The sequence below is a fragment of the Fistularia commersonii genome, chromosome 23, assembly GCF_037954325.1.
Source record: "Fistularia commersonii isolate RoL2024-O1a breed Wild chromosome 23, RoL_Fcom_v1.0, whole genome shotgun sequence".
Classification (NCBI taxonomy): domain Eukaryota; kingdom Metazoa; phylum Chordata; class Actinopteri; order Syngnathiformes; family Fistulariidae; genus Fistularia; species Fistularia commersonii.
In genome coordinates, this window is record NC_141306.1 from 8,080,866 (window position 1) to 8,099,963 (window position 19,098).

Sequence of the window (19,098 nt, forward strand, 5' to 3'; positions counted from 1 at the left end):
CAAAATCGTACAACTTGGAAACTTTCGAAATCCCCTCCTAGCCATACACATAAACTGGACTTCTCAAAGTCTGAACTGCACATCCGAGATGTGGTCAGTTTTAACCCCTTACAGTGCAGCTTGTCAAACATAGAATTGGAAACAGGCTTGTGAAAAGCCTATTTAAAACTCCATCTAACAGTATTCACAATTAGATACATTAAGTACTTCTTTTCAGCGGACCTTACAATATTACAACTGCTAATTCTTCTGCTACAGATGCTACTATTATGAATAACAGTCCATCACTCAAGACTCAGGAAGCATTAAATACCAGCATAAACACATTTATTTTGCTTTGCCAAGACTAAATAATAATCGACTCCAATATCAATTGTTGCTCAGTTTCAATTCATTTCAGGTTGTTTTTTTTTAATATGAGGTTTAAAAACAGTTCCAGAATCTGCAGCTGTGAAAAGATCGATATCTCCTTCCAGAGGACAGTAGCGTTAGGAAGTGGTTACCAGGGAGACAAGCCCTCAGTTCTTTCTTTTGACATGTTTTGTGCAAATGTGTATACAAATGTATGATGAGATATGAGGAAAATAGCTATATTTTTAGCATTTTTATTTTTTCAAGTGTTTGAAGATTTTCATCCTTGGAGCTGATAATACAACTTTTTGCATGTAAATGTATATGTTTAAATTTAAATGTTTAAATTCTAACCAAATCTTGTCTATATAACTGCAGGACACTTTTATGAAAATCGCAAGTAATTTACATTTAACATACTCAAATTAAAAGCCAAATTACTGTGTCTTTGCTGCATGAGTCATACTACACATCTGAAAGTGTGGAAGAAGTCACTTGAAAGTGTCTTGGGCGGTAACTTCTTGAAGCTGCTTTTGAAGGATTAGAAACACGTCAGAATTTGTAGCATCAAGACCTCTTCGTGCACGGAGCTGCCAGTGTTCAGTCCGGGTGTTGCGTTTGGCGGCTTGGGCGCCATCTAGTGGCCAAAGTGGGAAACAACAATTACAAGTGGTGGATTTGGCGCCATCTAGTGGCCACAATGGAAAACAACTACGTTTAAAAATTGTTGATTTAGCGCCATCTCGTGGTCAAAGTGGAAAACCCCTACGTCAAAAACTCAGGACTGATAAAGACTGATAAAGATGAGACTGCTGTGGGACACGGGGTCATCGTAGCTGTGGAATATTAGGCCTCTAAATATGACAGGAGTTGAAATGACAACATCGGGCTTCCACCATCCCTGTGATTTGACAGTGAAGACGACAAAACTTAAGATTTTTCCCCTCTCACAGGGTCACTGAGGTTTTATTCACGCCCGGCCTTCTGCACGACTATTTTGTTTTTATTTTGGACAATCACAATCATAAAGAAGTATAAATTCTCGATGTAAATGACAATGATAAAATTAGGTTTTTAACCTTAAATGAGAGGGATTTAATTTCAGTTAGAATTCTGCGAATAAAAATTGATACAACTGAGATTCCTGTTACTAAATGTCAGATTGATACTGGTCTCCGCTTACTTTTGTAAAACAAAGTGAGGGGATAGAAATATAGTTATCTAACTGACTTTATCCCACTTTTATGGGATACTGTACTGCTGGATCTGGACCACCTAAAGGCCTTTTTTAATCTGACCATTGTCTGGTGCCTGGAGGTTCTCACGCAACTGGATAATTTCACTTTAAAATCGATAAAAACAGCCTAGATCATGCATAAATTCAATATGTTGTCTCATTAAGTCATATTTCAGTGCCCACCAGGGCTACAGAGATTAATAAATGATTTTAGACAATCATTTCCTGTCAAGTTACACATATTAACGAAATGTACTGTATAAGTATAGTTCTATTAAAATAAGTGATTTGGTCTACAGCGCCATCTGATGGAATAAATGGAAATAATTATTTGCAACTGTATTTTTGAAGGAAATATGTAAAAATTAAGAAACTAAGGGGACTTCTATTTTTTTAACAGTCAAATGAAATGTCATTTGCTTCGACAATCTGAGGGTTTTTCTTTGTCATAAATACAGATGCAAAAGGTATTCTGGAACCGGAGTTCTTCGGCATTGAGCATTTTCAATAAATTCCACTCAAAGGGTCCGTTTTCATATCTTTTAATAACACATTCATAACTATGCTCTGTTTTGTTTACAAGGAGTTTAGAACAAGTGTTGATGAAAACTAAAGGAATCAGGCAGGCAGAGGGTGAAAGTCCATATACTGTAAAGACCAACAGCCACATTTTGTGGAAGGGAGGAGAGTCGACCTCCCCAGGCGTGGACCAGAACCGCACGTTTTAAAGAGAATTCCTGATGGAGGCTGAGCCTGAATTAGATCCGATTGTGTCCATCAGGGAGGAGCATTAAGAGGGGAGCGATAAGGATTCCTCCTCCTCCTCCTCCTCTTCCTCCTCCCTTCCACCTGTAGCTCCAGTCATCTAAAACAACAGGTCCTTTTTCGCATTTTCAAATGACTCATTAGAAGTGAATAATAGAGTACGGATCAGTATAGAAGGTCCTCGCAGGGCGCTCTAACTCTCGTAGGCTTTTTATAGAGAAAGAAAAAAAAATTGCTAAATGCACCCAAACACAAGAGATACAATCTGCTGTCATAAAAGAAACCAGAAATTAGAAGTCACCCCCCCAAACAAACAAAAAAAAAAAAAAAGAGGAAATGCTGAAGCAAGAAAAAAAATTGACGAAATGAGGAAAAATAAATGCAAATTGGATCAAGAAATCTCATGTATGTTGGGTTTGTATAGAAGAAATTAAGAACAGCCTTTTGTTGCCCCCCCTCCCTCCCCCTCCCCATCAAATTTCTCAAAATCCCTCCAAAACCAACTAAAAATGGAGAATGAAATCAAAATCATCTTTGGAAGAAGTATTTTTTTAGACTATCCACTACAGTATATGGAGATGCCGCTACCCAGTAATTCTTTTTAACTATATCTCTTGATTTTTTTTAATTTTTTCATTTTTATTTTTGTGTCCTTTTACCCCCCCACCCCCCGCCCAGAAAACGATTACCATCTATTTTTTTTTCCTTATTTTTTTTTTCCCCTAAGAGGTAGATCAACAAAACAATTAAAATAGGTGTCGTGCTCCTTGATTCAGGAGGTGAAATCACTGGGAGGGAGGTGCGGAGGGGCAGGGCGTGGCCAGGGGAGGAAGGGGGGGGGGGGGGGGGTCGTGGGTCATTTTCGCAGTCATGGGCAGGTTGGCGCAATAAATCAAAAGTTTAATCAGTATTCAAAGAGAGTCCTTTTATCGATTTTCCCCTGTGAGGCTCAAAACTGGACGTTAAGTTTAGAGAGACTCACTGTGATTGGGCCGCACCCCGCGGGGCCCAAATGGCACGCCGGAAAACTAAATCTGCCCAACGCGTGGAGAGGGGGCCCCTCCCCTGCAGCTCATGCCCTGCACCCCCTGCGTCCACATCGAGGGGGGGGGGTTATGTTTTAAGTCCTTTTTTTTTTCTCTCATTTTTAATTCACTTACATATTCTTACAGTTCCATCTCTAAGCTGGAGAGGTAACACTGAAGAAAAAGGAAAAAAAAAAAAAGAAAAATAAATTAAAGTTAAAAAGTGAAAAGAAGGAAAAAAAATGTGACTAGAACGTCGACTGTCCGCCTTTTTTTGTCTGCTCGTCAGTACGACCGTATGCTCTTGTCTGTAATAAAATAAAAGAAACAATCTTCTAGCTGAGTTTGCTTCATGTTTTGAGGTAGCGTTCCTAGTTATGTGTCAAGAGGTTTCTTTGTTTCTTCGCGGTAAGGTGTCCCTCTGCCAGACTGCAGCCCATGGTTGGTTTGTTTCGATTCTTTAAAATTCTTTTCTGCCCGGGGACAGGATTGGGGCGGGGGGCCACGATACGGAAGAGTTTCGCATTCCCAGAGTCTGTCTGTCTGTCCCGGGCGCTCGATAAGAGCCGCAAACTGGAGCCGGGCTACATGGTTCCGCCGTGAAATCTGAATAATCCTCGTTTTAGCTTTTTAAAAGGACCAAACCGGGGAGCTGCTCATCGATCTGCCTGCCTCCACTGCACCCTCACTGCTCTCAAGACACACCTGAAGATATCTCAAAAGGTCCCGTCTCTGCTCCAACTTCTATGGTGACCTTGAGCCGAACAGACCGGGTTTCTAAGGGATCTAAAAGAAAGGAGGCGTTTCAGCTGCAAGGTCAGCAAAGTCCTTGGGTGTCCGCCACCTCTCTTCCATGTCCCCTCAGACCAGGAAGAAATTGTTGCAGACTCAAGGAAACTAAATTTTGTCCCAGTAGAGGTTTGTGAAGCGGTTCACATTGTGCATGAAGGAGCAGTAGATGTAGATCAGGTAGAAACAGCAGTGTGGTCCTCTAAAGAAACTGGGAATAAGCTTGATCTGACAAAAATCATGAGTACTGAGTGTTGTGTGCAGCGACGTGGCCCGACGGCCAAAACCCAACGTGCCTCTGGGTTCCCCAACATGCGACTTTGGGTCCAAAAAAAAACAAAACAAAAAAAAAAAAAACCCACGACTATATGAGTTACATTTTATTCTTTAAGTCTAGCGACTCATCCCCCTTCTCCCCCTGTGGAGGGATGGGGAGCGCCTAACATGCCTCGGTCTCAGTCTCGCATGTGGAGTTGCGGGCGTCCTATGTTGTACTGACTGCTTTGCGTGGGGAATCAAGGGAGAAGTTCAACGGTGATACAACTGGATGCGTGTGCACGCGGCGGCGGGGGGGCTCAGTGGTACAGGCTATTTGCTGGACACGTCTCTACTGCATTCTGGACTGAGACCCTTCCTGTGTGTTTGGCACAGTTACTGTCATATATGGAGCTACGTGTTAGTAGTTCGTCATATTTAGTAGCTGTTTTCGTTAATAGATTTGTGCATTCAAAAAAAAAAAAAAAAAAAAAATCATAAATCCCGCCCGCCCCCCAAAATAAAGTCAAAATATTGATAGCAAAAAGAAAAAAAAATGTTGGTTAAAGTAAGAACTCAAACAAGGTCTTCAACAGAAGTGAGCTAAACGAACACGATGGAGACCAGCGCAAGAGAGGGCGAGGGACCCTGGCGGTCCTGCCCGCTCCCAAAACAAAATGTCTTTTCTTTTTTTTTGTTAGTAATAGAAGGATATTAGAACATCATTTCGTGGAGAGCAGAGTTAGGTGGGGGGGGCAGAGGGGAGAGAAGGAAAAACGTTCCTCCACCTCCACCTCCTCCTCCTCTTCCCTTCACTCTGCCTTTTCTTTCAAAATCTGCATCAAGTTCCTGCCTTTGCAGGAAGTTCTCTGTCCTTTCGATAAGTTTGTCAACGTTTGTTTGTTTTTTGTTTTTTTTTTTGTTTTTTTTAAATCGATGAGTGCAACAGTATGTCACCAGATGTCATGTCCAAATAAAGCTTGCTGTATCATTAAAAGAAAAAAAGAATATTCAAAAAAAAAAAAAAAAAAAAAAGAATCCTAACCAAAAAAGAAAAAAAAAAGGCTGCAGGCTGAATCCTGAATAGCGTGTCTTGATGGTTGTGAACAGAAGCTCTATGGTTCAGAAAGAGGTGGAAACCCCACACAGAGTCGAGCTGCGTAGTAGTTGGGTCGTTTTTTTGTTTGTTTTTTTTTTTTTTGCACCTCTGGACAAAAATGGAAGCATAGACACGGCAGAATAGACTTTTCCCTGTGCGGTGACGGCCGGGGGGAGAGCCGATGAAGACCGGCGCGCAGGCAAGACAAGAGGATGGGGTTTTTATCTGGCAGTGTCTTTGGCGCAAACTTTACTCTATCCGGCTTTTTCCCATTCGGATTTTTTCTCTTTTTTTTTTCCAAAAATACAAAATAAGGTGATCACCTTTTTAATATCTTATGTACAGGTTTAAATCTATTACTAAGCAGTGTTAGCCAGAGGGGTTCCGCCTCTCAAACTCTCCTGCTTTTATTCTTTTGCTCCCATTTTTTTCAAAAGGTTTCTCGGATCTTTCCCTCCTCGGTCACAGACGGAGGGGCCATAGGTTCTATTCCTACTTTTTTCTGCTTTTTTTTTTCTCTTTTCTCTCAAAGTTTCACTCAAACACGTCTCTAAAACAAAAAAAAAAAAACATCTAAAACAAGCAAACTGCACACGCGCCCACACACACAGACACACACGCACACACACATACACTGCAAGCGTGCAAGCAGCCAACAGGGAGCATTCTGAGGTGTCGCGGTCAGTGCACAGGTAATACATATTCACATTCAGTGCGTCAGAACTAGATCAGGCGTGTCAGTGTTTGTGTGTGTGTGTGTTTGTGTGTATGGATGTGTATTTGCATGTGTGTGTGAGTCAGTAGGTAGAATGCCCTTCTGTCTGTATGCAGTTACACTGTTTAGATGGACCTGTGTTCGTCACAACTCTGGCTCGACAAGTTCCCGATGTCAAAGATCAAGGAAGACAGGATGAGATCTCTTACACGTGTCCTCTCCTCCTCGAGGGTGAGATACATTGCAACCTGTCGCGTTGTGAGTCCTTTCAGGAAGTCCGGTGGTGACGATGATGATGATGATAACGATGATGTTAGAATAAGGCAGGAGGGGGAAGGTCCCTCAGGGCACATGGTGGCCCACGGCGCCGTGGGCTGAGGAGGGGATTAGTCCTCGGACACAGCCAGGATGGCGGCGGGTCTGAGAGACAAAAAACAGCACTTGACAAATCTCTGGTTACCACGTGCACGTCGGGACCTAACCCCTTCTAGCATCAACACTCCCCGCTGGCCAGCATTCCAGCTCGGACGACCGCTGCTCCAATCACACCTCAGGAAGACGGAGGGCGTATTTCTCATCTTTAAAATTAACAAAAAAAAAAAAGGCTAAATGGCACTTGACCTACTTCCTGTCTAGACCAGTGTCTCCGCTCCACCGCATCCTCGTCATCCTGAGCTCATTCAACCATTGTCACACCAAAAAAAAAAACAGAAAAAATTAACCAAAGCAACAAGACGATACCTAAGGAAAAAAAAAAGGAGAAAAAAAAAAAAAAAAAAAGGAAAAACAAAATCAAAAATGTTCTTAAAAAAATAAAAAATATTCAGGACTATCAGCTCTTCTCTTCTTATATAAAACACCAGCAAGCAAAAAAAAAATTAGGAATACTGAGGTAACTTTACCCTGAGGTAGGTTTTTTTTTTTCTTTTTCCATTCTTCTGAAATCTGTTCTAATCTTGGCAAGAGCGTCCAGGCGTAGACCCTGCCCCTCATTATCATACGCGGGCAGGGTCCGGAGGCTCCGCACACAGGCCTTCGGCGAACTGGGAGAGGGAGGCGAGAGAGCTGCTCCGATTCTGTCTGGTTTTACCTTTTCTGAGCTCAAAATGAGGTGTTCTGGGGAGACTCCGCCGCCTCTCGGCTCCGGTCTGCGTCTGAGGCCGGGCTCGGACCCGATCGCCCCGTCTCTTGACGAGGGGCCGGCTGACCCCGGCCCAGGCGTCAGCGCCGGAGGAGGGCAGTGAGCAGAAAGTCTCGGACGCATCTTGTCCGTCTGTCGCTGCAGGACTCAAAAACGCGGCAAAGCCTCGCTGTCGCTTCAGTACTTTCTCCTGAGGGGCCGGGCTAACTCACATATCATATATATATAATATATATAAAATATGCCATTTGAGGTGGAGGCCGCGGGCCAGCTAACATAGCTGCTGGCTGCTTTTTTTTTTCTTTTTTCTTGAAACACACATGTGTGAGCTGAGCCACTGCAATAGAACTGCAGGACCAGCTGCGGCCTCCGCACCCCTTACTGTCTCCTGCTGCGCCTTCCGCCACACTGAAGATTGGAGCGAGGGGATGGGAGTTCGTGTTTCCCACCCCTGGCCTGGCTGTAGGCTACATTATGCTAGATATCATAGACGAGGGAGTGGAAAACATAACCCCCCCCCCTTTCTCTGCTTGTTAATTTTTAAAAAGGCAAGGCGGCCAGACGCAGCATTTCTTTTTTTCTTTTTTTAACAATTTCCATGAAGATTATATATTTACAACCTCATATTTTCTTATTTTTTCCGTCTTTTTCCTAATCTCTCCATTAATTTGGAGAAGTATTCAAAGAGCAGTGTTAACATCTGCAGCCCCTCTTCTAGACTCTCTTTGGCTCGGGAGGTTAGAGATGACCCTTGACCTTTACCCTGCGCCTCTGCAGCAGCTCTCCTGGTCCCTCTCCCGGCTCCGCCTCACTGCATTCTATCAATAATAGCTCTGAATAAAACATTTCTATACATATATCTGTATTTGTTTTTTAAAAAAACCACCCTTGAAATATAGGACTGACTGCAGATGGTTGGAGAGGTCTGTAGGGGGCGTCAGAGGGAAAGACGGGCCCCCGCCTGGTGTGTCTCGGGGACACGGCCGGTTTCTCCGCCTCGCAACGTGTCGCTTTGCGCTTGGACGGGTGTAAACAGCAGCAGCTCCTGCGCCCGTGCACGCACCGCCCGAGTGTGTGTCGTTTAAACCTGAACGCGACTGCAGACGAGGCGCCGGCCGCAGTTCCGGTCGAGACACACTAGGACGACGCCGGCTCTTCTCCCCTCTTTCCATCCCTCCTTTCCTTCATCCCTCCATCCTCAATCAGTCACTCTTCTGGCCTGGCATCTGGTCTCTGTTCTTTTTTTTTTCATTTAAATCTTAATTATCTTTTTTTTTTTTTATTCCTTTCATCTTTGATTCATTTCATCTTTTTTAAACTTCTATCTTTCTCTCTGTTAACTGGGTGTACCCCCTCCCTCTTTATATCTCTCCCTGTCTATCGCTGGGTCTGTGTGTCGCTCTCTTGTATCCGTCACTCCGTCCGTCTTTTTATCTGTCTCTGCATGTGTCTGTCCGTCCGTCAATCCGTCGGTCACGCACTCGGCGGGTCGCCCCGTCCCGAGTGTGTGAGGAGGGTGTGGCGACCCTCACTTCCTACGCGGCTGGTGTTCCTGAGACAGTCCCTGCGTGGGGCTGCCCATTTCGGTGAAGCCCTGGGGCTGAGGGCCGGGGCCCATGCCCATCCCCCCTTTCTGCGGCTGTTTGACCTGGGTCAGGATGTCCCGGATCTTCCTCTGAGCCAGCTGGGAAACAAAAAACAAACATCAAAAAAGTAAGGCACGGGTTGACTGGGATATTCTCGTTTGGGCCGTTGCATAGATGAGGAGCTGTGCAGGTCTGACGCCCCAAAACACTTCCTGTTAACGGACCCTCGAGCGAGTTTACCTGGGATACGTTTGGTCTCGGCTGCAAGCGCCAAAGCGGATTCGGACAATTACACCGCTATCATCTGACCCCGCCGCTTCGTTTTCCCTTATTGCAAGATGTGCTATGGTGCCGGCGAGCACCTCTGATGGGGCAGAGGTCAGATGCCGGAGGGGAATCACCTCTGCTGGATTTTTCATAAGAGCACCCCAAATTTGCTCCAGCTTTTAATCGGATTGCTACGTCAGTGATAACCGACTCCAATTCCTCTGAGTGAGTGGAAAAATCGAATCGGCCTGGGATGATTTTAACAGTGTCAGCAGATTAAAGGGGCACAGCCTGTAACCGGCATTTAGAAGACTAAAACTACTACACTATGTTTAGCTCCTGAGCCGCCGGAGAAAGTCAAGACCAGAAAATCTTACAGGAGCAGAAGTGACACAGAAGCCGTTAGAATAAATCCGCCACCACAGGGCTCGGACGAACCACGCCCACCACGAGCCATGAGATTTAGTAAACGACAGCCCTTTATTTGTGGGGGGGGTTTTGTCCACGCGATTCTAAAATTAGAGGAGACGTAATTAGACTGTTACACTTGAGGTATTACAAGAAGAGATAAGATAATCCATAATTAGTCCCACAGCAAGGAAATTGGACTGAACAAGCAGCATAGAGACACACAGAAAGATGTAGGGGAAAAACAAATGAAAAGCTACGAGAGCAAGTCTAGAGAATACACATACACAGAATATATATGCATAGAATATAAATCTGGGTAGCACTATTTCACATTTAGGCAAAAATTTCCCACAGGAAAGGGATTTTATTGCATTACAACAGTACACCTAGTGAACCTCCCACCATCTGTCTCTTACTAGAAGCTTTGAGTTGATAAAGTGATGCTGAAAGTCTTATCTGTACAGAGAGCCTCAGACCTTCGCCTGAAGCGACACAAAGAATAAGGCTGGACAAGCTCAAGGAACCAGAGTGGACTCCACTGACTAATACAAGCCAAACAAGCCTTCCAACCCCAAACACACCTGGAAGGTCTGCGAAAGCTTTTAAGGAGCTACAAGTCAAAGTGTGTCACTGTACTGGCAAAGATCGATTCAAAGAATTCTAAGTAAACGCACTTTTCTGAGAGGTCATACACTCGTGTACAATCGTGGCGGTTAAACAAAGGCAACAAACCTGACTGGCGTAGAAATGTCCGTTGATCTTGACGATGACCTGGTCGTTTTCATCCGGCGTCTGCTCTCTGGGGACCACCACCTCTGCCGCGGTCAGGTTCTGCAACTCATTCACCTGGACACACGAAAAATGAGTTACATGAGGCAACGCAAAGGGCCGGAGGGACGGGAAGAAGGAAGGCCGGCAGACGAAGCTTACCGTTTTCCCTCCTTTGCCAATGACCCTCCCAGCAGCGGCGGCTGCCATCTTGATGTGAGTCTCCAGTTTGACCTCCTCCTTGGGCCCAAAGAAGTTCTCCTCCTTCAGTTTGCCATAAATCCGTCCCTGTGCCTGAAAAAGAACATCAACCAGAACGTCATCGATGAGCCTCGTGGGACCAGTGAGGGCCGCGGGAGTACGATAAACATTAATCATGTACAAAAGCCGGTGGGGGCTGCTTGTTGCTTACTTTAAACTGAGCCTCGGGGGGTCCTGTCACTATCACCATCCTCATTTTGGAGTCAGGATTCTCAGCAGGAGCGATCTAGAGGCGAGAGGAGGAGTGTAAACGGACCCGTCCATTGTCCCAGGGCTTCCACTCACATCACTGTGTTTGTTCTGGTCTGAACATGCTCGGGGTGAATTTAAAGACCGCCCCGCTGCCACTTACAACAGCAAGCATGCCGGTGGCAGGTCCCGATTGTACTAAACTGCGGACCTCTGTCAGGATGTGAGCAGAACGCCACTGCGTACACATTCAAATAATATGCTAATTTTTGTGAAGACAGTGGGATCCCGTTAGAATGGGTCACCGAGATCACATGGAGGTGCATTTCGGTGACTTCACTAACCCGCTGTCCAAATGACAGGGTCAGTGGAGATCACGGACTGATGTTAACATCTAGTTTCTTAAAAGTCGAAAATTCTTATGTGGAAAAGTGTCAGACATCGGCAGACCTTGATGGAGGCGCCAGCAAAGCGGCTCAGCTGTTTGATGTGTTGTCCTTTCTTGCCGATAATTGCTCCCACTGCCTGCGCTGGGATGTACACATGCACGGTTTCCTGCTCCGGAGCCTAAGGATGCACAGAGTCCAAAATTCAGTGCATTGAATACGGTGCCAAAACAGAATCTTATTTCACAACTGACCAACTTGTTATTGCTAAAAGCAACTGGTGTTGATTTTTGATGTTGCGGAGACAGTTTGTTTAAACAATAATTCTCATTTCTTTAATCTTTATTTACTACACTAAACCCACTGAGGGCTGGGGTTCACCTAATTGTCAATCATACCTCCAACCATTCACCCTCTCACTCATACGGACAGACATTTGAAGTCTTCAACAACCAGTAGCTTTTGAGATCCCCCCTTTCAAAACCAGTCTAAACCCTGGTAAATACATGCATATGGAGTTCACATCCTTCTCCATTTCACACTGGAGAAGTTCAAACACAACAGGTGATCACACCGGGAACGCTCACCCCAAAGCAGCTGTACGGGGCTCCAGCCACCGGGTTTCCGGGCGGCGGTGGAGGCATGTTGGAGGAGGAGGGGAAGAGACCCAGAGCCCCCAGGTTGAGACCAGGGATCAGGTGGGTCTGTTGCTAGAAAGAGAAGAGCAGGTTAGAATCAACACTCTTGTTGAAGTGGATCTCCTCCTGTCATGGTTAGGAAAGTATCCCTTGATTCAGTTACAAACCACCGTCCCCCCCAAAAAAACCAACGTAGATGGCCATGAGTAGGGAAAAAGTAGTGGATTTTTTCCACTGCTTTGTTTTTGAACCTCTTCTTCCAAAATTGAGTAGTCCAAACATTTCAACCCTTCTTGGGGACGGTCTACAAATCAGTGGCTGTTTGCATGGATGGACCAGAGGGTCATGTAGGAGCCAGAGTGGATGCAATATCTAGAACCCCCCTGCCCTCAGTCACCGCCAACCAGGAAAGAGATGGAATTCTCATGTAAATCCTGTGTCACAAAGTCATATACCCTGTGGATTTTCTTTTCCCTTAATCAAATTTTAAATGTCCTAAATCAGGTTCTTCAAAATAACCCAGAGTCAGTTTGATATTTGATCATTCTTTCACATTTTGAGTTTGATATCAACAATACAGAACATCACATCTATTTAGTTTCACAGATGTAAATAGGAAAAATACTTTGAGTGTGTGTGTGTATCCGTCCCACGCGCATAGACTCACATTCATTGCAGCGATGTCATTCTCGTAGGCCTCCCTGACCTTCTTCATTATCTCCACCTCGGCCCGACAGCAAGCTTCAATTATGCCTTTGACCGTGATGGTCCTCTCTGGGTTGTACAGTGTCAGGTCCTGCAGACTACACACAACACACAACACACAACACACACACACACACACACACACACACACACACACACACACACACACACACACACACACAGAGTGTTACATATGCACGCAGCTGAGTCTTTCCTTATGATGACGATTCAAATTCTACATTTAAGATCCTTGTAGAAAACACAAAGATAATCAAGAGTTGACCAAAAAGCTTATGAGTGTGTATAAATGTCTCACGGGGAGATGGTGATCTTGGTGTCTGTGTCCTGCTCCACTTTTTTCAAGTTGCGTCCCTCCTTTCCAATTAGGCGTCCAACAAAGTTGTTGTGTGCCAAGATCTTCAGCGGGACTTCATCGGCTCTGCAAATATTCACCGGCCGTCATTTCAGAGAGGTTCCAGCAGAGCTGAAGTTTTTATTCACGTTAGGGTTAAGACAACTGTGCGAGAGGCGCCTAAGTTTGTGACGTCACTAGTCGCATCTGTCTATGGAGAAACTTCGGCTAAATTTCCAGAAACACATTTCTTAGCCTTTGCATGTGAACGTGTTAATATAACCACTTTGTGCAGATATGGGTCTCATACAGTCTTATCAATTTCTCAAGGCAGAAAACAATTTGTGACCCTCTCCTCTCCTCTCCCGCCCTTCAGTCTGGGCGGGACTGGGTTATCTTCGGGGGTTGCTCAGGATGCAGAGCGATAACCTACGTTTTGGTGTCTTTTGCCTCCTGGTGCATGATGTCCAGGATCATGCGGCAAGCGGCCGAGCAGCCCTCTGGGGTCGAGTGGATGCTGATGGGCTTCTCGGCGGCGCCAGCATTCTCTTTGCGGTGCACGTCAATCCTGCAGAGGCCGAGGAAAATAAAATCATGTTGATCTGAATCTTCCGCGTCCAGGTTGTCAACCATTACTGGGTTGTCGCCTTGGTCTCATCGAAACATGTTTGATTTAACTAGAAATGCAAATGACCATCGAGCTTGTGGTTCAAACATGTTCGTAATCCGACTCAATAACCAACCCTGCGTTCATATTGCCAATCTTAACCAGCATGTATCAAGTAACCTGTTAAACAGTTTGTTTCAATTGTTGGTGAATACTTGTACGTTGACTCTTCCTGGTCTATTTATTGATGTTTTGTTTGTGTCTGAAATCAACTGCATGGTTAACGGAGGGATAGTGCAAAACCAGACCATTTTACTTCAATGTATTGAAAGATAACAGGAGCAGACAGGCGAAGGGCATTTTTTGATGCTGTAATTATGTAAAGGGCTTCACCTCAAAGAGAGGACTTTTATTTGCATGTCAAGAGGAAACAAGACAGGAAACAGCGACGTGTTCAAGCACAAAGTGCAAGTTAAAAAGAAAAAGGTGTCATCAGTAATAGAACGAAGATCAGGGGTTTAAACATGTCCGAAATCCTTATGAGAAATTTACCGTTCCTGTCCTGTATATTTTCAATATAAAGATCCTGCAAACAGGGCAGCAGGGCAGGAGCTACCTTATCCCAGCTATTGCTGAGTGTGAGGCACGGTTTAACCCCGACCGTTTGCTCTCAGTGAGAAGAAGCCTCTGGATTTGAACTCGGAACCTTAGTGCTGCCCGCTGGGTCTACCTTTTTATCTTTATTTTTGTGACAGTTGCGTCAGAAACCTGGTTGTAACATGGAGCGATGATTGCTAGGTTTCATAAGTTTTACAGGGCTGTTAGCCGAGTCAAGCTGCGTAATTAGAGGAGTATTACCTCCCTGAAAGTCTTGTTTCAAAATTGGAAAGAACGATCAAGAGGAGGTGTTACTGTGGTTTGGAGGTGAAGTATGACCAAACAGCACTCACTTGCTCTGCGTCTGCTTGGTGATATTGCGGATGGTGGCTCCCTCCTTGCCAATGATTGCTCCCACATACTGCGTTGGCACCAGGAGTCTCAGAGGGATGTCGGCATGCTGCGGTTTGGGGGGCATCCCAGAGCTGGGAGAGCCACCGCGGGGTCCGCCGCGGGGTGCGTAACCCGGGCGCCGTCCGTTATCAGTGCCACGGTGGCCTCCCTCCAGCTCTGAGGTCTCGTCGGGGATGTAGGAGACGCGCAGCGCGTTGTTCTCAAACTGGTATCCGTTCAGCTTCTGGATGGCTCTGAGACAAAATACTGGATTACAGGCTGGACAACGTTTTTCTTTTTGAATCGATCAGTCGGTCGGAACAGGAACTTTCCCCGGGACCATTTTCTCACAGAGCAGGGTCTTTACAGCATACTTTGTGATATTCTGGATGGGGACACCTCAGTGTTTCCTGAGTATGCACTTGGGGACTGTCAAACCAGATTTCTGAAATATAATCTGCTGTTTATTCTCTAATTTCAACATTATTTAATAAATACATTAAGGTTTGATAGAAGAGAGCTCATCATTTGATTTAATACATATATATATATATATATATATATATATATATATATATATATATACACACACACACACACACACATGTATTTATTTATTTATTTTTGGAAAAACACTGATGGTACTTAAACTCAAGGAATATAAAGTTAAAGGACTTGTTAAAATTAAAGACAACATTTGACAAAACTTGCAACACTAAGCGTAGGATAAGCAGTATGGATAATGAATTAATGAATTTAAAAAACTGAGATCAAGTGTAGTTGTTTGTAGGACCCTTAAAATTTGTGTTTTATTTACCCTGTGAGAATACTTCTGCTGCAATCCTTAAGAAATTCAATTATACAAGGAGGTATTTTCCATTTTGTGCTCTTTTTAAAGCTTAGTAATAAGTGCTTTCAAGAGCCGGGAGGAATTTGGTTTCATCAGGTGTATACTGTATAATATTCCTAAATAAACCTTTCAAAAAGACCTGGAGATGTCCAGATGTTAACAGAGCTCTGAGGGGAAAACCAGGTTAATTTTACTGTTGGTTTTAGCTGAAGACTGTTTGGTGGATGTTCGACAATTATAATCTAAAAATGTCAGCAGATTTTCAGGGTTGGGATGCGCCAATTTAATGACATTCAAAACAAATGCCAGGTTCTTTGCATTGACTTGTACTGCAACACAATTCAGGGCATACACTGCACTAAATTAATTAGTATGTTTGGTATATTTAACATCTGAAATTTAATTCAAACAGAAAAACGAATTTCGGCGATTAGTTGGAAATCCGGGGTGCTGAGAACGCCGTGCAGAGTTGACGTGCAGTTCTTCCAAGTGACCGCTAGGTGTCACCTTTAGAAAGCAGATCGCACTCAGAATGGCGACTGAATTTCCACTAAATCTGAAAATGTAATTTTGATCGAGATAAATGAGGGTGAAAAACCCAAAGAGGCTTTGGGTTTTGCTAAATTCTCTTAAACGTGACAAGGGTTGGTCGTAAAAAAGTGTGGGTGTTTTTAATATAGCATCATTATTACGAAAATAAGAAATTTCACAAAGTATGACTTATTTTTTAATGTCCTAATTACAATTAATGTGATCTCTTTTTTTAATATATTGAAACACGTATCAGACTTGTTTTTCTGCTTGTTAATATTTCGTTGGATTTTTTTTAGATGTTATACCCAGGGACATCATGAATACATCAAATTTACGGAGTTTGTTATAGATGATAAAAAAAAGAAAGGTTCAAATGTATATGTAGAAATATGGAGACGGTGAGTAAAAATGGACTTCATTTAAAAAAATCCACAAAACTACTTCAGAAGAAAGACGGGTGTGGAAAAAGGATGGAGGGTCTTACTGTCTTGCGTGCTCCCGGGATGCATATGTGACATTCACCACTGCAGTTTCGCTATCTGTGTTGACTGACAGAGAAAGAGAGGGAGATTATTACCATGTCATTAAGGACGCGATGTGGTCATGTCGATCCCAAGCTAACCGCGGGAGTTTGCTGGGCTCGCATGAACCACGTGTCCTGGCAAACACTTCCCTGAGTCCACCTCTGAAGGCTGACAGCTAAGCAATGTGTGTATTTGTCGAAATGATAAGAAAAGCAGTGACAACGGATTATTAATTCAGGGCTGGTGTGATTAATAACCTTCTGTCTGGTTCCAAATTTGCAACTGTATTTGGCCCTGAATAGTCAGTTTCTTGGGGACCGAAAAAGTCATAAAACTGGCACATTTTGAAAATTACGTTTCCTCTTCCCCAAATTAATAAGCCAAGTCTTGCTTTTACAATTAAAATCTTTGAGTCCCTTTTAATTTTCCCAAACACGATTATCGCATGAATATCTTGGCTGCTTTCTATTAGATAAATTGAGCAAATTATTGAAAAAAAAAAGTATCACAGTAATCATTTTACACCAACGACAGACTACAGTATCAGACTTCCTGTGAGTACCGGGATCCGATCCAACCTTTGTGTTTGGTTTCTTTAAATCTACATTATTTGCGTCCACCTGTGTGATAAACGCACATTCTGTTCAACCGCTTCACGCTGAGCTCGCCATCTGTTCCCGTTTAATCTCTGTACTTTTATACAGTCAGCAGGATGAAACGGTGGTGTGGCACCCCTGCCTGGGAGCTCCCAACGACTTAACTACACTGGAGCTTGAGAAATTAAAGTTATCTGTTTATTGGGGGCGGAGGCGTGACGCTCTGGACCGTACCTTGTTCACAGTTCTCAACGGTTCCACACTGGGCCAACAGACCATCCAGCACCTGACACACAGAGGAAGAACATTAATGCTAAGCGTACGAACCGACATGTCGGGGGAGGTTGAGTCCCATGTGATCGGAAGACTGCAGATATCCAGAAAGGAAAGAGATTAGATTTCATTGACATTTCCCTCTGTGGTGTGGATCAATGTTTTGTGAGAGTGCTCACAAAACTAAACGCGTTGCTGCTCTCTGTCCTCCATAAGTAAAAGGTAGTTTATAAAAATCCCAGAGGTGTCACTGTACTGGTTGGCCCACACCGTATTAGTTGGGAGCACCACAATATAATTTTGACACTCTCAAAGCATATGCAGTACTTCTATCACCATCCTGGGCTAAACTACTTTGACATCATCATGTGCAATACTAATCTCAGCACCATGGGCTATATTAAGTCCAATATTACATGCAATATATTTCTCTATTACATCATGTCATGTTTTATACAATATTTCTGTCATGTGCAATATAACTCTTCACGTTTCATGATTATTATTATTATTACTATCATGTTATATTATATTAAATATCATGTGCCGTCTTTACATTCATTATCCTGGCCAATACAACCTCAGTAACACTGCCAATATTACTCTCTATGTAAATGACCATTCTTTCGCTTTATTTTGTACTTAAGGTATCTAACTTCTTCTCTATTCTAGTAAGTACTGTTTATTTGCATACTCCTCATTTAGACACCTATTTTTATACTTGAGGTTTAATTGTTGTTATCTGTATATTGTTACTGTAATCTTGGAGCATCTGGCACAAGAATTTCCTTTGGGATTAATAAAATTTTATCTTATTACATGAAAAAATGACAAATAACACTAATGATTTCACACTAATAGCAAAACAACAAAACTACTTTGTTCATTTCACTGCGCCTGTCTGCCTCTTTGGACTGTTGCATAACGTTCACACTGCAGGTGAAAGTGACAAGTCCGACTTTCGGCGCATGTGACAGATCAGTTTTCCGACAGCGTGATCGGGACAAAGAGCACGGAATCTGATCCGTGGTCCGAACGCAACTGGCTTGATCGGATGTCAAGAGTTGATGAAGAGGAAGGTGCTGAATACGGATGACGTATCAGGTGAAACATCACATAAGTAAAACATGGAGGACATTGAGAATGTTAGGAAGCTACAAACATCCTGCACGAGTGTGTGTGTGTGTGTGTGTGTGTGTGTGTGTGTGCGTGTGTGTATATACACACATCTTTGAGCATGTGCATCACTTAAGGACCATAAATAAGGTTTACACATAACCCCAGTTTCAGAAACAAACAGCAGGCAGTCAAAAATTAAATTCAAAATAGATCTCATATATAGACTGGAAGAAAGCTGGTGTGTTTTCAGAGGCAATGGACAGTAAATACCCAGAAGTACTCTAGGTACTGCAGAGTACTTTCTGCTGCAAAAGAAATACTGATATTTTACAGGCAAGGTAAAAGCTGTATGTGCAACATTTGAGCATTTAGCAGTTTTCTCTTGAGATTTAAGGACTACAGGTAAATAGTGTATAATAATATCTTGTTTTTTTCAGCGGATTTAAACAAAATAAAATAGTCGGATATTTGAGAAATTTTGACCCTGGAAAAGAACAGCTATAAAGAATGAAGATTTGATGGACTCACCTCCCACTGTAGGTGAGGGGGAATGTTTCTGATCTGCAGCTTCCTGGTCCTGCGAAAGGAAACAAGACAAAAGGTTAGAAAAAAAAAAAGTACTACGAAAGTAGAAGGTGTTTTTGAGACGAATGAGTGCCCCCCCC

General features: G+C 43.5%; 1 protein-coding gene across 1 annotated transcript in view; it reads right to left on the reverse strand.

Moving 5' to 3' along the window:
* Positions 1–8,003: 8,003 nt before the first annotated feature.
* igf2bp1 (insulin-like growth factor 2 mRNA binding protein 1) overlaps positions 8,004–19,098 on the reverse strand; it is a 44,976-nt gene continuing 33,881 nt past the window's right edge. The window contains exons 3-15 of the mRNA XM_086170116.1: positions 18,962–19,010; positions 17,276–17,327; positions 16,406–16,469; positions 14,498–14,791; positions 13,374–13,508; positions 12,905–13,027; positions 12,551–12,686; positions 11,833–11,955; positions 11,310–11,426; positions 10,822–10,896; positions 10,572–10,703; positions 10,374–10,487; positions 8,004–9,061 (exon numbers count right to left, since the gene is read on the reverse strand). Coding sequence (XP_086026242.1) covers positions 8,906–9,061; positions 10,374–10,487; positions 10,572–10,703; positions 10,822–10,896; positions 11,310–11,426; positions 11,833–11,955; positions 12,551–12,686; positions 12,905–13,027; positions 13,374–13,508; positions 14,498–14,791; positions 16,406–16,469; positions 17,276–17,327; positions 18,962–19,010 — 1,570 coding nt within the window. The 3' untranslated portion in view covers positions 8,004–8,905. The remainder of the gene's footprint in view (positions 9,062–10,373; positions 10,488–10,571; positions 10,704–10,821; positions 10,897–11,309; positions 11,427–11,832; positions 11,956–12,550; positions 12,687–12,904; positions 13,028–13,373; positions 13,509–14,497; positions 14,792–16,405; positions 16,470–17,275; positions 17,328–18,961; positions 19,011–19,098) is intronic.